At 41.1% G+C, this 16,545-nt stretch overlaps 1 protein-coding gene across 1 annotated transcript in view; it reads left to right on the top strand.

Moving 5' to 3' along the window:
* GABRR3 (gamma-aminobutyric acid type A receptor subunit rho3) overlaps window positions 1–6,114 on the top strand; it is a 41,846-nt gene extending 35,732 nt beyond the window's left edge. The window contains exon 9 of the mRNA XM_046659308.1: window positions 4,596–6,114. Within this exon, the coding sequence (XP_046515264.1) occupies window positions 4,596–4,796 (201 nt within the window). The 3' untranslated portion in view covers window positions 4,797–6,114. The remainder of the gene's footprint in view (window positions 1–4,595) is intronic.
* Window positions 6,115–16,545: the final 10,431 nt, after the last annotated feature.

The raw sequence follows: 16,545 nt of genomic DNA, 5'->3' as shown, positions 1-16,545 counted from the left end.
TATTCTCTTGCTCTATGCTGGCTGGTTTCTCAGCATCCTCACTCAACTCTGCCAGGAGTTTAGTGTGAGGGGTTTCTCTCAGAGTGCTCCTCCCCATTGGCTCTGTCCCTTGAAAAGAAGAGGTTGCTTCAAGTAGATGATGACAATGACAATGACAGCTAACATCTAATGAGTATTTATTACGTGTTGGTGTTGTGCTAACCACCTAATGTACATTATGTCATTTAATTTTCAAAGTAACCCCAAGAGGTCGGTACTTTACCGCCCTCATTTTACAGAGGTGAAATAGCAGATGGTCAAGGTCACGCAGCTCAAGGGGAATCAGGATTTGCTTCTGGGTCTTCCTGCTCCAAAGGCTGTGCTCTCCACCAATACATGATATGTTTCTCTCCACCCAGAGCTAGGACTGATTTTTCTCTTCTCGTCACTCGGGACAGTGGTAAAGCCTAAAGGGAGGCTCTTCTCCCCACAGTATATATACTGGGAATGAGGTGCCTTCTGGGCACTGAATGTTACCACATGTCTCTGGTGACATTGCTTAATAAATATGGATAGATGGACCTCCACTGCTTCACTTCACAGAGGCTGGAACACCAGTGCCCCGTTATTAGGAGAACTGACATAAGAGGTTCAGAAACCCAACTGATCAAATTAATTCATTTGCTAGCCTACACTTGAGACTACACATGCACACACACACACACACACAATTTTAATGCCATACGATCACATTGGTTTAAGAAATTCTTATATGAGCATTTATACACACCCAAAATATTACTTAACATTTTTTGTACTTCTGGTGCGAACGTTTCATCCTTTTCAGAGTATTTTTATATCCTCTTCTCCCAGTGAACCCTCATATCAGCTCCCTGATGTAGGCCTTGCAGACACTATTATCTCTATTTTTAAGATGCAGAGGCAGAGTTTTAGTGAAGTAAAGTGATTTGCCAAAAGATTCACAGTCAACAGAGCTGCACCTGCAACTCAGATCTGGAATGCGAACTCCATTCTTTCACGTCCTTTGAGTGAAGGCTGAAATAGGATCTGATTTTGCTTTATTGCAGACACTTAAGTTTGTTTGGTTGGCAGCATATATGTGCCCCTGTCACATACATAGCCCCAGTGACTGCCGTGCAGGTGGAGCTTTTAGACAAGCATGCAGCAAAGGTGTGTGTGCATCGCCTGGATTTGTTAAGATTTCCTTTCAGCAGATCTGGGTGGGACCCGAGAGTCTGCATTGCTAACAAGCCCCAGATGCTGCCGATCCCCTGCCCACACTGTGAACAGCAGAGATCTAGACAATCTGTGAGTGAAAGGTGACAGAGAAAAACGTGTGACAAGGGAAAGAACTTTGCTGTTCTTGTTTTGTTTCATTTTTTATGTGTGGAATGCTTAACCTAAGAAAGAGGCTCTGAAATAATTTTGGCCCACCTCCACCTAGTGCTTTGACTTCAAAGTCTCTATGTCTCCTGCCCCCACCTGCCACGCTACACACCTGCTCGCCCAATCTCAATTCTTTCTTCATTCACTGGGATTGTACAGTCTTCTGTGTATCTCTAAGAAGAGATTCTTTGGAGTTATCAATCATCATTCATTTTTAAAATTATTTTTTGTTGTAGTTGTGGTGAAACACATATAACATAAAACTTACCGTCTTAACTGTTTTCAAGTGTCCGGTTCAGCACCATTAAGTATATTCACATTACTGTGCAACCAATCTCCAGAACTTTTTCCTCTTGCAAAACTGAAACTCTGCACACATTAAACAACTCCCGTTTCCCCCTCGCCCAGCCTCTGGAAACCACCATTCTAGGCATTCTCCTTCAAAGCTACAATTATCTCGAAGAAACGTTCTACCTGCGATTCATGGAGTCGTGGGACAAAATGAAAGAGCACAGGATTCGGAGTCAGAAGGGGTGATGCCAAACCTCAGGCCACCACTTCCTCGCTGTGTGTTCCAGGCTAATTCTCCTAAACCTCGTTCCGCATTTGCAAAATGGTGGGATTTCTTCCCTATTTACCTCACACGGCTGTTGTGCAGATCAAGTGATATAATAAATGTCTGAAACTTTGCACACTATAAAGTACTTACACAAAGGTTAAGTTCTTATTGTGATTAGTACCCAGAGCATCAGCTCGGAAGGGACAGGAGTTTTCACAGGGATAGTGGGAACAGGCTGTCCAAGAGGAGAGCTCTTTAAAGGGACTGGATGCCCTGGTGAGGGGCAGGTGTAAGGATATGTCTCTGGGTTTGGGGCTAATCAATGGTACCTCTCTCCTCTATACCTGAGTTGGGAAACCAGTTTGAGAGAGAGAGATGAGAGCCAGACAGATGGATATGATGGTGTCACTTTTGTTATTGGTAAAGCCATTTGGAGAAAGTGGCTTAGATCTGTGAGCAGGAGGGCTGACACTTCATCACTGAATTAAATGTACTTACTTTCTTGGTCACTGGTGAAGCTAGACAATTGGGACCCTCTCTGGAAGGACAGTCTCCTTTTACCTTATTTCAGAGAATAAACCTGGACTCCAGTGCAGAGCTCAAAGGGAGGACTCAAAAGGGACTGAGTCACACATGCCAGTTCCTCCTCCAAACCCCTAAGGTGTTGTGGCTGGGGACAGTGAGAAAGGCCAGGAATGTTAGGTTCCTCCCTGTGAAACCAGGGAGTCAGGCAAAGCTCATTTCCTACCGTCAGACATGTCCCAACCACCCCGCAGACACCAAGAGCTGAGAGAACAGCAGGGCCTCGGAAAAAGTGTCCCTGGTGGTGGCCTTTGCCCAGAAAGGAGAAAGGAGGCTATTTTCTTTCCTATCATTTCACCCAAATATTTTCCCAATTCCAGGACTTAGAACTCAGTCCAAAACAGTCAAATCTGTATTTGAGATATAACATGCCTCAGCTATGTGCTTACTTGTAGGCTGGAGTGAAAAACTGAAGACCAGTTCTAAAACTGTTTCTATTGAAACAACCAACTTATAAACTTGTGGAAATCAGAAGCCTACTAGTAAAATTGTGTATTGCAAGATTTGATCAACTATATAGATAGTTCTCAAGTATCATCATGGATAAAGAAAATGGCACCCTTGCTTTTAAAAGATTACGTCCTCTTTAAGACATTAAAGACATTTTCATCAGGATAAAAAAGTGGATGTCCAGTGTGATGACGCAGCAGCGTTCTGGGTGGCTAGTGAGCCACTGTCCCTAGTTATACCCTCGGATCCAGAGATTAATGTATTATTCATGTTATTATTGGCTATCTGAGGTTAGTTACCGTCTTGATTTATTTCATGTTTATTTTGTCCATTTTCATTTTATTATGGAAAGTTTCTACAATTAAAATGAAAAGGGACAACATAGTTCAGTGTGGGTCTCTGGGTAGTTTACTGACCACACAAAATAGTCTCCATGTCTTCTGAATTCTGAATAAATTCACCCAGTAGTGGCCTGTCCCTATTTGTTCGTTTTTAACTTCCCTATAGATCAAGAAGTGATTTTGTGCTCTGAGAAAGCACCCAGTAACAGCCGCTTCCTAGACATGGCTCTGGACCAGCGAGAACCGCAGCCTCCCTCCGACTAAAACCTTAGAGGAGAACGGACTTCAGGCTCAATCTGGCACTGGAGCCGGAAAGCACCGAAATTCACTCCTTCCAAAAAATAAGCCAATTTCAAGTTGTTTGATCGGGCTGTGTTTTCAGCAAAAATGAGAAGGCTTGGCAATTTGCATTCTAGAAGAGCAGCTAAAATCATTCCCTACCCCCACCCCAGATTTATGCATAAATGGGTCACCAGATGATATTGTTCTGTTCTTGGACAAAAATACAGTGACTGGGCATACTGCTATGTTTTCTCTAAAGAGGAAAAGTATGTTGAAAAACAAGTCCAATTGGTTTATATTGCTCTTCTGATAAATCATATTCAATTTCAACTCACAGACTTATGGCAAACAATTCATACTGCTCAGAAACACAAGGGAAAACCCACAATAGTGTTCCCTCTGGGGAAACACACACTGAGTGCGACAGTCCATCAGGCCAGGATTAAATGAGAAACATTGACAATACCATTGTGTAACACTTATTTGTATAATGCTCAAATATCTCTATGGAAATGATTACAAACCTCACTAAATCTCTGTTAAAAACAGATCTCTAAAGATAATGTTTTCCGTACATTATTAAGATGATGTTTAGTCAGATACCAGAAGCAAAACCAGAATTCTGTTCTTTAAGCAAAACATTCTTAGCACTTATTGAAATTATCTATTTTTAAAATATGATTGTTTCGAGGGGCTGGCCCAGTGGCCGAGTGGTTAAGTTCGCGCGCTCCGCTGCAGGCGGCCCAGTGTTTCGTCGGTTCGAATCCTGGGCGCGGACATGGCACTGCTCGTCAGACCACGCTGAGGCAGTGTCCCACATGCCACAACTAGAAGGACCCACAACGAAATATACAACTATGTACCGGGGGGCTTTGGGGAGAAAAAGGAAAAACTAAAATCTTTAAAAAAAAAAAAAAATGATTGTTTCGATTTTTACTGTAATTTCTGCTCATAAAACCATATTCATGACTTACTAACAAGAATCTTTTCTTTAGGTTTCCAGAATGTACAATATTGATGCAGTTCAAGCCATGGCCTTCGATGGATGTTACCAGGACAGTGAGACTGACGTGGACCAGACTTCCTTTTCTCTACACTCAGAAGAGGACTCTGTGCAAGGAAGATGCACAGGCAGCCCCAGCGCAGATTCATCTCACACAAAGAGAAGAAAATCCCTCGGTGGGGGACGTTGGTAAAGCCATTCTGGAGAACAACCATGTCATTGATACCTATGCCAGGATTTTATTTCCCATTGTGTATATTATATTTAATTTGTTTTACTGGGGTATATATGTGTGAAGAGGAACTCCCCATGTACACAACTTGTTTTGGAGTCAGATTATGTTAAAAACAACAACAACAAACAGCTCTTGACTATAAATTGGACGGTACTAGACTAAACTGCACGTCGGCCAGTCACCTCTCCTGACCTAAGAAGACTTGAAGTTGACTGATTTCCATTTGGAAAGAGATTAAGGCCCTGGAAGAATCTGCCTCCACAAATAAGAGTCACGAGCGTACACACTATGGAAAACAGTTCCCATAGGGGAGGGCTTTGTAACTACTTCATCTGGGCCCTCCTTGCTTTCGAAAGGTAAATTTTCTGTATTTAACTAAGGAGTAAAGCTGGACTATGACAGTAATTCAAGGGGAGTTCGTTCCTCCATGCTAGCCAACTCCCAGATTCCCTAACAGAGCTGAATCCTCCTGGGGAAGAACATCGGCGCTGAGGTGGCACCACGGACACACGCGCTGAGATTCCCACGAGGAGCCTTCCTCTCCCATCTCCAGTCGAGTCTTTTATCTTAGTTCACTATTAAGTTCCATATATTATTGAGTCCAAAGGGGACAAAAAAATCTAAACTTCACTCAGTCTTCCCATCCTAATGTTAAATTAATACACCAATCTTCAATAATAGCATCTTGTATTTTGTAGTTGAGGTATAGCTTTCATAGCTTCTTGGGAGTATTTAATTAATTAGTTACTTTATTTACCAAATGTTTCTTGACCTCCTTCATGTGCCAGGCACTTTATTAGGCATTATGTACTAAGAAACAAATACGGAATGACATTCCTGCCATCAGTGAGTGCATAGCCTAGCAGGAACGGTGAACTGGTAGTCATAATAAATAATAAATGTAATGGATGTTAAAATGGAGCTGTGTACACTGTGCCGAAAAGGGAATCCCAAAAGAAGGAAAAGAACATCCACGAAGGGACATGGACGCTAAATTTATATACAACTGAAGATGCTTCCAGACATGGTCTTCACTGAAAAATTGAATGAAATTTACGTTTCTCATAGTAATCTTTAGTAACTTTGGTTGAACGAAGGAAATCAGGTCACGTGAGTATTAAATAAATGTTTGTTAAGTAGAAAAACCTCCAATGATCAGCATTCCTTTGGTAGACTGGCAGTGTGCATGCTTTTTTGTTGAGTGTTTTGTGAAAAACATTTCATTTAGAGATAAGCCCTTGGTAGGAAGTATGAAATATTTCCTGTCCTATTTTGATTTCTGGGATTGGATTAAGAAAAATAAATTAAACAGTACATTACTTTCAGTGTATTGCCATTTATTTCACCATAAAGTAAACCAAAATGATTTGAATTATGTCATGCCAGGTGAAGAGACAAATAACTTCCTGCTTGTTTACCAATAACATTGGTTTGGTTCTTTGCTGTCAATGACATAGGGTTCTAGAAACTTATTTTCCTCTTTGGTGAAAAAGATTTAAAGGCAAATTCTTTCTCTATCATGACTTCTCTCATGGGCAGGCTAATTCTAGAATACTTCATTCTATTGTCTTAAACAACTTTTCCAGTTCTTTCAAAACTTTCCAAGGATTATGTTTTTCCAGGAAACTGTCCAAAATTGAGCTAATATAATTTACTTAAAGTCTTTTTCCATTTAATTATAGATAAACCATAAATAAATTTTAGAACTATTTGCTTAATATGACTTCAGAGGGATAGTATTTTTGTGGAATTATATTTTCAAAATACAGAACAAATTAATATCCTAAGTGGTTCTTTGGGAATTTGTAGCTATTATTTAACCAGAGTACTACAGCTGGATTAACACTTCTGATTCTGACATACTCTGTGTCTAATTGATATAACCAAAAAAAAAAAATGGACAAATCTACAAATGAACAGAAAAATCTACACTGTTCCCTTCTTCCAGTTCTCTGGTTCTTCAGACATTGCTGTTTTTCTTTTACTTTGACCTATAATATTCAGAATGTCTAATGCTGCCCCTGGGCATATTCACTTCACAATTTTAAATTAAACGCATCACTGAATACCTTTGGCGATCTAGGTTAGAGTGATGGGTCTCTGTCACACTACACATATACTCAGCATTCCTCTTGAGCAGCATTCATGCACAATTCTTGGCCAATCAAACATAACTTGTGTTAATGTCTAGAAACATGGTCACTCCATTTTTCAGCAATAAATGTCTAAAACATGTTTACTGCTCAAGAGAATTATTAGAGCATTCAGAATGAGCTCCAAGGATTTTAGCCAATTTTTTTCTTCTCAGATCAGTGGCTTGTGAAGACTGTGAAGACAGAGCTGTTTCTGCGAGCTTCCCTTCTTCCAGTGAGCAACAAGTTTTCTGGTTCGGTTCTTATTTCAAGAACAATGAAATCAGAGTGACCTGGGAAATATATGAGTGACAGACAGTATATAATAGTTACCTCATTTTTATTTTTGCTTCATTTACTGATCACAATCTGAAACAGACTGTGCGTGATTGTTCACTGAGGGATAAGCTTGGATAAAATGCAAGGATTTGAGAAAATAAGCTGCTTTCCAAGATTAAGAAAAAGCCAGCCAGCTCTGTGAACTGCCTAAATATAGAAACAGGCTGTTTTATGGGGACTGCTCTGGAAAACCAATGAAAAAAATATATTTTTAACTTAATTTTACTGTTTTTGTTCTACTTGCAAAAGAAATACAATTTCATTATAAAAATTAAAAATACCAATTGGCAAAAAAATGTATAATCTCCTCAGAATTAAACAGTTAACATTTTAATGTATATTCTTAGTTTTTCTATGCATAACATATATTTTACCGAGGTGATTACTTTGTATATACTTTCACTTGTTAATTTAAACACTATCATACCAAACAGTGCGCTAGGATATGGTAACAAAGGGTGGACACTCTGACTTACTGAACTTACCTTCTATTCGGGAATGTGTGTAAATTATGCTATTTGTAGCCAGGTTTTCTTCTCTGGATCATAAACAACTTTTCTTTTTCAATTTGTTAATTTTTTTTTCATAAACAACTTCCTATGCCATTTTTTCCTGCAAACTAATTTTTGTACGCTGCAGAGCAGGCCACTGAATGTGCACCACACTTTAACCCATCTCTTGTGGGATAGCTGCTTCATTTCCTCTTGTGGGCTGCTATAATAGGTTGCCATTAGCAATATAAAGAACATTTAGAAGCAAAATCATCTTTGAAACAAATGAAATTTCTAGACATATCCAAATTTCAGCGTTTATTCCCTTATAAGAATTCCTGTTTGCCACTAGAATCTGCCATGTTAGAGTCAGATTCACTCACCTGTCTGTCCAGAAGCTCTGGGGTAGAAATACTGCAAGTGAAGAAATTATTTTATTTTTAGTTTATTTTTTCCCCAGACATTCATAGATGGGTATGCATACACTGGCATACGCTTCATATAAAAGAAGTTTTAGCATTACATTAAAGCCGTCCTATTTACTGAAACCCTGCTTCCTCTCATAACTGTTATCGCCACTACAAGCCTTCTTTGTAAGTAGGAGAGTAACTGAGATTGCAAATATTTGCATGAGTTGCTACAAAATCATAATTTATGGCTACATTGTCTTAATCCTTGCAGGTGAGTTAGTTTTCATGAGTAAGGTCTATCATTTTGAACTGTGCCACTCATAAGCCAGTTCAAATCACAAACACACCCACACATATACACAATTTTTTTTAACGTGGAGACTAATGAGGAAAGGAATTATATCTAATTCTATAATCATTATTAAGGTCAAAATTCCAATGAGATTAAATAACACCCTCAGAGAAGCCACAGAGCAGAGGTAAGGAAATTGCTATTTCAGCTACGATTAACTACAGTTCTGTACCTGGTGCTGCTGTTTTTCCTGGCAGGGCCTCAGGAAAGCCGTCAGTGCTCCACTCCAACTACCTCGTTTGTGGAACGGAGCCACCTACTCCTTTCTTGTAAACATTGCTTTCAACCACTTGATCAGATCGTAAAATCCTGCTTCATTTCAAAGTCATATCACTTTCCAACTGCAATTTGACTTCCCTGGATTAACAAAGATCTTGAACATTTTTTTTTTCTTGTAAAGAAACTGTGACAGACAAAATGCACTGGACAATCAAGGAGATGATTCTATCAGGCTACTGCAATAGGAAGGGCATTCGTTAATGAGAACGTCTCAAAGTAAAAGAAGGGGGCCAAGAAATCCAAAGAGGCAAACAGGAGTCCTGTTTCCTGAGGAAGGGCAGAGGTGGGTCTTACCTCAGAACACACAAGAGCAAGGTGGTCATTTCTCGGAAGACAAACAGTGGGGGGATTTTTCGATTCTTGCTACTTTCCAGGAACCCGGGGCTTCAGATAAAGCTCAACATTGTCAGTTGTTCTTCCATTTCAATCCACTGATGGATCATAATGCTTTTTGGTCAATGATGGGATCAAGTGTGCAAGATAGATTTCAGCCACTCAGAAGAATTACAGTAGTTTTCTTTTGAATATATTGATATTTAGCTTGTTGTAGGAAACATTGAACTATATTTTATTATCAGTTAGGTCATTCGAAGGATGAGATATTACTTTTAATCCTAAGATCAATACAATTCATTATAGAAACTTATTTTCTGCAAGTGTGCTTCAAAGGCTTTCTACAAATTTGTGCTGCTTGCTAGCTGATGACTCCTTGCCCTAGGCAATCAAAAGTAGAGAAAGTTATAATGTCATTAGCAAGTATTTCTAAACCTATTGTGAAGTAATAAGATTTTCTGAAGTTTGATACACAAGCTTATGCCCTTTAAAACTGACACACAGTTTCTAATATTTCCAAGAAGACCAGCTAAGTGAACAAGGCATCCTAAGAAAGGAAGAGCTTGCACCCGCATCCAATTCTTCTCTGACCTCTTCGCAGAGCATTACTGCAGGTGTTCCAAGTGCTTTGCACTTTAAAGAAGTGTCATAAACACAAACCTACACAGCAAATACATTTTTAGGGCAATCACACCACCCAAAAATAACTTAAAACATGTCTTGTTAATTGGGTTGTATCTAATTGTTAATTATGTTTTGTTAATTAGGTTGAGTGAGGTCATGTTTAAATTAAATGTTTTTAGATAAATATGCAGATCAGGTAAACAGAAGAGAAAAAGAAACTTTTGTGAAAATGACCTCTAAGGCCTCAATTCCACTAATGAAGATAACACGAATTCTAATTCTAATAAAAGAAAAGACAAAGGCTGGAGCTGAAAATGTGGTTGATCCACAAAATAATTCCTTAAAGTCCCATAGCACATCTCTTGGGGCAAGACTTAGATTTGAATGTAGAATTAATTATATTTTATTATTTTGGATAATATCCTGGTCTAGATTAGTTCAATCAGATAATTATTGCTCATTTGTACAAAAGATGGGGTATCTTTGGGCAATCCAAGCAATTAATAGCATGTTGGTCACCAAGTAATCAATACAATATGCCATCGTGATTGAAATAATCAGCCCATTTCAAATTATTCAAGTTATTAGGATCACTTGATTCTCTCATAACACTATCACTTACTCCTTTTATGAGTGAATTTACTGGTGGAATTTCTGATGAGTTCAACTTGGTTAATGCAGGTTATCCATTTATTATATTGCATGAACCATGTGAAACAATCTGAACTTGTTGGGGGTACAGAGAGAAAGTGGCTTTATTTTTCATCAATCACTGTCCAACATGCTTAATTGTCTATTCCTTCTCCACCTTTCGCCAGCATCTCAGGTAGATCCCACAGCATTTTGGATACTTTGAGTCATCAATCAATAAATCCATCAGTCCATCGAGCACATACATAGATACAGACAGACAGACAAAACACTCACTTTAGTGATAGAGATTCATTCTCAGCATTAAAGCCTAGGCTGATTCAAGTCTCTTTTCCCTCCTCCCAGCTCAGGCCTAAACCCTGAGCTGAGGAAACTGTCCTAGGAAGCAGGGAGAATCTGCTCTTTAATACATACCCTCTCTCCCACCCTCCTCCATTCCACGAGGTTCAGGGGCAAGAAATGGATGGCGAGGTTAGGGAAAGATGTGGTGAAAGTCTTTTTACTTAAATGATACGTACTTTAGCTCTTTTGGCTCCTTGACGTCCTCTGGGTGGCAGGTAGGGCCAGCTTCATGGGCATGCAACCAGTGCCCTCACACAGGGCCTCACCCTTGGAGCTTCCTGCTCTGCAGTTGCCATCTTGAAACTCTTAATTATGTAATCTTTGAATTTGTTTTGCGAGTGAAGACTTTTGGAACAAAGGAGCCTGTACCAGGGCTTGGCATTCGCAGTTCTGCTTCCGGCCCTGTGGGATGGGTTCCAGACCTCCCTTCCCACTCCCTCTGCTCCGCCCCACCTGATACCAACGGCCCCCTCCGCCCCTGGCAGGAGTCTGTGCACAGGTGCAGTCAGGGTTGGGATGGGGCACACACGCCATGGCTTTTCCCCCGCCCTGGGCTGGCCCTGCCACGGAGTTTGGAGGGTGGCTGGACTGGAGCAAGCCTCCCATCCAGCCCCATCCGGGTAAGGAGCTGCCTGGCTGGGAGGCTGCAGGCTCCTGAGGTTCGCAGGTCTGCGGTGGGTTGGGGCCCTGACCAGGGCATCAGGAAGTCTGGTTTCCCCACCCCCGGCCGGGGCACAGTAGTGTTAGTCCGGCCTTCAGCAGGATGGGAATGTGGCAGCCTGAGGGCCACATGCTCCTGTGCATATGCTGGTGCAAGTGGCGCTGCAGGGTCCCCCAGGGCCCTGAAGTCTGCCTTCGCCTTTCAAGTCCCCCTGTGCTGGTGACAGCACGACATTAAATAGTAAATGAAAAACACCACCGTGATAGTGAAGAGAGAGACTGCAGAAGAAAGGAATTGTTATATATTTTAGTACCTTTAATGCACTTTTTCCCTACTTTCAGAACAGGGAGCTCCACATTTTCATTTTGCACTGGGCCCCACCAATTATGTAGCTGGCCCTGGGGGCAAGTGTTTGAATATTGAAGCTTTCAGGGGACATAGGGGGAGGTTCTTGTGGAGGGTCACGCTGCGGGTTCACTCACATTAACCTCAAGATCTCTGGCTGACCTCGTGTGACCCCACATCTTTCCTGTCCATGCCAGTGGACCCACCACCTCCTAATGCTTGGCTTTCCTCACCCGCTATGTCACGCCCTTCGGTACTTTCCACAGCTCGCACTCAGCCCAGCAAGTGTTCAAAGACCCCTGACATGACACACGGTTGACATACAGTAGGTTGCCCCATGCTGCCTTTTTGCCTCAGAGAGGTGCTGTGAGGGTACCTCCTGCCTCTTTCTTTAGGATCCTCCAGGCAAGAAGCAGTCACTTGTCTGTTCACAAATCGTCCCCAAACTCCCACGGCTGCATCTCAGGGAGCCAAGAACTTTGTGACCACACTGGGATCTTCTCTGATAGCAGCCCCAGAGCAGACCAGCAGACCCCACAGCTCAGCAAGCAGACACCTGAACCTCTCTGCTAGCTCCAGAGTCCCTGTCACTTGGCTGCTGGGAGGAAGGGAAATGCCACAGCATCTCCCCTAGGCTCATGATCTGCTCTTCCCATGTATTCCCTATGCCCACAAACCTCCCTACTGTTTCTAGTCTTCTCTCTGTGTGCTCTGAACATGGGTGATAGTGGAACTTGTTGGGGCCCTTTTAGAGAGTCCTAAGAGCCATGTCTCCTCTTGAGAATGTGGTGGACTTACCTGCAGGACAGTGTGAGGGTAAAAGCTGTCATAATGGCGACATTCTCTTACCCATCCATAACTTTCTCTGTTAGTCTCCCAGGAAATGTTTTGTGTAGGAGCTTGTTTACTTTATACAAAACAATCAATGAGTGTGAACCTAAAGCACCTGTGCAAGAGTACATCTTATTTTTATAAGAATCCTGGACAAGTCCATTTCAGGGTTTATGGGTAACATAGTAAGAGGACAACTCTGTAAGGAAAAGAGTCATTGGCCACAGCCCGAGGTGTATGTTCACCCACAAGTGCTGGGCTGTTGGAGAAGGAAGGTCTGCAGTATCATTTAATCTAAAAAGTTACACAGCCTATTACTGACGTTCTTAGAGACACAGGCTCTATAAGAAATTAGATGGTAAGCAAGCAAAGAAAATTGGAATACTAACCTAATTCGATTTGGTAGACCTTGAGTAACTAGTCTCAGAATGGGAGAAAGCCATTTCCTGCCTCCAGGGAGTTCAATACATAGTTATAGACACATGTAAAATATAATTCCAAACAGTGATGGTATACTTTTTTCAAGTTAAATATATTGATTTCCGTGAGATGTATCATAACTATAATTTTGGAAGACTTCCGCCTGAGCCATTCTTTAAAAAAATTGGCTCTTCTGAAGTTACCATAAACCCAAGGTAATTCCACGGTGATATGGCTATGTCAATTTGAAGGTGTCTCTCTTGATGAGTTTTGTCAATGGAGTGAGGCATATACGTGTAAAAGGCTCAGTTGCATTTAATTAATTCTATGGATCATGTTCAAGATGCCATAAAGGATTTAACAATAATGCCTCTCAGGTGAATTGCATTTTACAGTTTTAAAACTCTTCTGCCCTCTCGCTCTCACCTGAGACTCATAGCAGCTTTATGAGTTAGAAAGCAAAATTCACCATTTTTACAGATGCAGAAACAGAGGTCCAAAGAGAGGATTTGTTGATAGGCAACATGGGGCTTTGATTTAAGTCTCAGATCTGCTATCCAACGGCTGTACAATTTGGAGCCAGTTAGTCAACTTCACTATGCCTCAGTTTCCATATATATATAAATATATATATAAATTATGTATGTATACCTACATATATAAATTAGTCTAATATGTATATGTTACATAGTAGGCTAATATATACATATTAGACTAATGTTGTTTGTAAAAAGTCAGGATAATAATAATGGTATAGATATTAAATAAAGTTATATATAAGAAAGAAATTACTTAGATCTTTTCTGGATCAAAGTGAATACAAATACAGAGTGGGCACCAGTCATGTAATTTTAAAAAAATGTATGTGCTTCCTGGAGTTCTGCAATGCGATGGCTCTATGAAATAAAAGAAAATTTTAAAACAAAAATTCCTAATACAAATATTAGTCATTTTACAAGCTCTTCAATGTTTGTAGGTTGAATGAGTGATTCCAGTCAGACTGATTTTTCTCCTGATACCCTATGGAAGCTGGCTTACAGAATTTCAGAGCCAATAGGGCCAACACAGAACATCTGGTTCAATCTCACATTATAAATGAGGAAACAGCCTTGGCAAAGAGAGAGATGTCCGAGTTCATGTACTTGTTAAACCCAATAACCTGAAAAAGCACATTCACACCCCCTGCCTCTTAGATTCTTTGTGTCCAGCATCACTCTGATAGGAGGTGGAGGTAGGACAGTGATGCATTTTCGCAGCCTGACACCTGGGCAGGGCAGGCCTGCTCACCACGAGGTGGCTAAGAACCTAAAGCTCTGCCTAGGAGACCACAGGAGGGATGACAAGCTTGTCTCTGAAAAGTTTTTTAACAAAGCAACCCAAAGAGTATGAAAGTAAAAAGCACCCCTGCTGGAGTGTAACTGATTTTCGTGAGAATCATGGACAAGTCTATTTCAGAGTTTATGTGCAAATCAAGATAAGGAAGGAATTCTCTCTTTCCTCTTACTGTCTTGCATCTTGTTCCCAGGATCCACAGGAGGATCATCGGTCTATTGATCACTGGTCTATTAACTCAGAAATCTGGGGGCTTCTGCAAGCTCTTCTGGGTGGGTCTGGGTTGCTGAGTCATCTATGACCATTGTTTCCATGAGAAAATGAATTACAGGAACAAAACAACTGGCTTTTAATGATTCTTTAGAATAAATGAGTTGGGGACTGCATAGTAGTCTGCTTCTTGCCCTCTGGAAGAACTTTAAACTCAATGGACTAAAAGCAAAAGATAAAAAAACAAAGTACTACTCAAGACAGTACATTAGGAATACATAAATTCTGGAAGTTCCCTGGGCAAGATAATGGGCTAGTCTCCACTCTCACCCCCTCTTCCTTACTCTCTCCTCTTCTTCTTTACAGACATGCCAGGCACTGTGTGTAGGTCTGACAAGAATGACATTTTTTTGCTTGCCATGCTAAGAAATCTGGATTATAATGAGAATATCAGAGAGACTCCTGAAAGACTAATTTTGCATCAGGGGAACTCCTATGCAAGATCTTTGATTTTCCCAGAAGAGCTGACTTCAGTACGTACTTTTGTTCTGTTAGACATCCTATGGACTATTCTATATACTGGGAGATGTTTTTTGTGTTGACATTGGAACTTCTCTATGACAGACACAAAGTACTGCTTTTCCATGTAATGGACATGTGTAAGAATTTTCCATTTTCTGAATCCCTGTAACATTAATGCTGTTCTATATTATCTCAAGTAGATGTTTTGAAGTCAAAACAAAGAGCAAAGTACATCACCAATATCATGTCAAGTATATCAGAATTTTTTTGTAGTTTTTTCTGAAAGGGCTAAATTTAATGTGAACCCTGAGTTCCCTGACAAATCTGACAGGTGGCTTTTGGGTTATAGTGGGAGACAGATACAGTGAAAAAGGGCTGACAGTTGACTGACTGGTTCGACTCCAGTCTTGTTTCTGCCACTTCCTAGCTGTTTTACCTTGTACAACTTACTTAACTTCTCCTGACTCAGTTTCCTCAACTGTAAAATGGAGGCAATCACAAGGTTGTGGTGAGGGTGAAGTGAGGAGTCCATGAAATACCTGCAGGGTGCCCGACAAACAGGAAGAACCCAATTCATGGCTTGCCATTACTGTTAGTTTTGGACAAGTGTCAGACAAGGGTGCCTTTTGTTCATTTGCTCATGCGTCACTTGACCACCAGAAACAACTGCTGGTTTCAATCGTCTTGCCAGAATGAAATAACGACTTCCTTTGGGTCCTCTTCGGCTGTCTGCAGAGCAAAGAAGGGCACAGGCCAGAGCAGAGGTGTGCCACTCACCCCTGCCCAGTCGCTGGAGCCTTCCCAGACAAACATCTTGATAAAGAGTCAAAAGCAGAGAGTGTTAGGCCAAAATTACTCAAATAATTGCTTTCCTGCTGTCATCTTAAAAGGCAAATTCACCTGTTATTCTAAAATGTGTTTATTTGGGAATAGCCAAAAGAACAGCAATTCAGGCTGTCCATACTATGGCAAACCCTAGGCAAATTCAGAAAACAAACCAGGGGGGCTGCTTTCACAGAGAAAATGGGGAGAGGGAGTGGTTGTTCTAAAGGGAAGTCTATTGGGGGAGAGTGACAGTTCAGGGCAGCAACGGCTTCTCATTGGCGGAACTGTGGCGTTTCTGATTGGCTGAGCTGTGGCATTTCTGATTGGCTGACATGTGGAGTTTCTGATTGGCTGAGCTGTGCAGTTTCTCATTGGTTGAGCTGCAGTGTTTCTCATTGGTTGAGCTGCAGTGTTTCTCATTGGCTGAGTTGCGGTTTCTCATTGGCTGAGCTGTGCTTTCTCATTTGCTGAGTTGCGGTGTTTCTGATTGGCTGGGCTGTTGGCGGGTGGGAAAGAAGTCTTCCTTCAGTAGTAAAGTAGTTGCACTTCCTGTGCCAATGCCAGTGTGAACAACACACGCACTACAGTTGACTTAGTGCACGGCAGGA

This window comes from Equus quagga, chromosome 4 (genome assembly GCF_021613505.1).
Source record: "Equus quagga isolate Etosha38 chromosome 4, UCLA_HA_Equagga_1.0, whole genome shotgun sequence".
Taxonomy (NCBI): domain Eukaryota; kingdom Metazoa; phylum Chordata; class Mammalia; order Perissodactyla; family Equidae; genus Equus; species Equus quagga.
The sequence above is the reverse complement of the archived record's forward strand: the minus strand, read 5'-3'. Positions and strand labels throughout refer to the sequence as shown.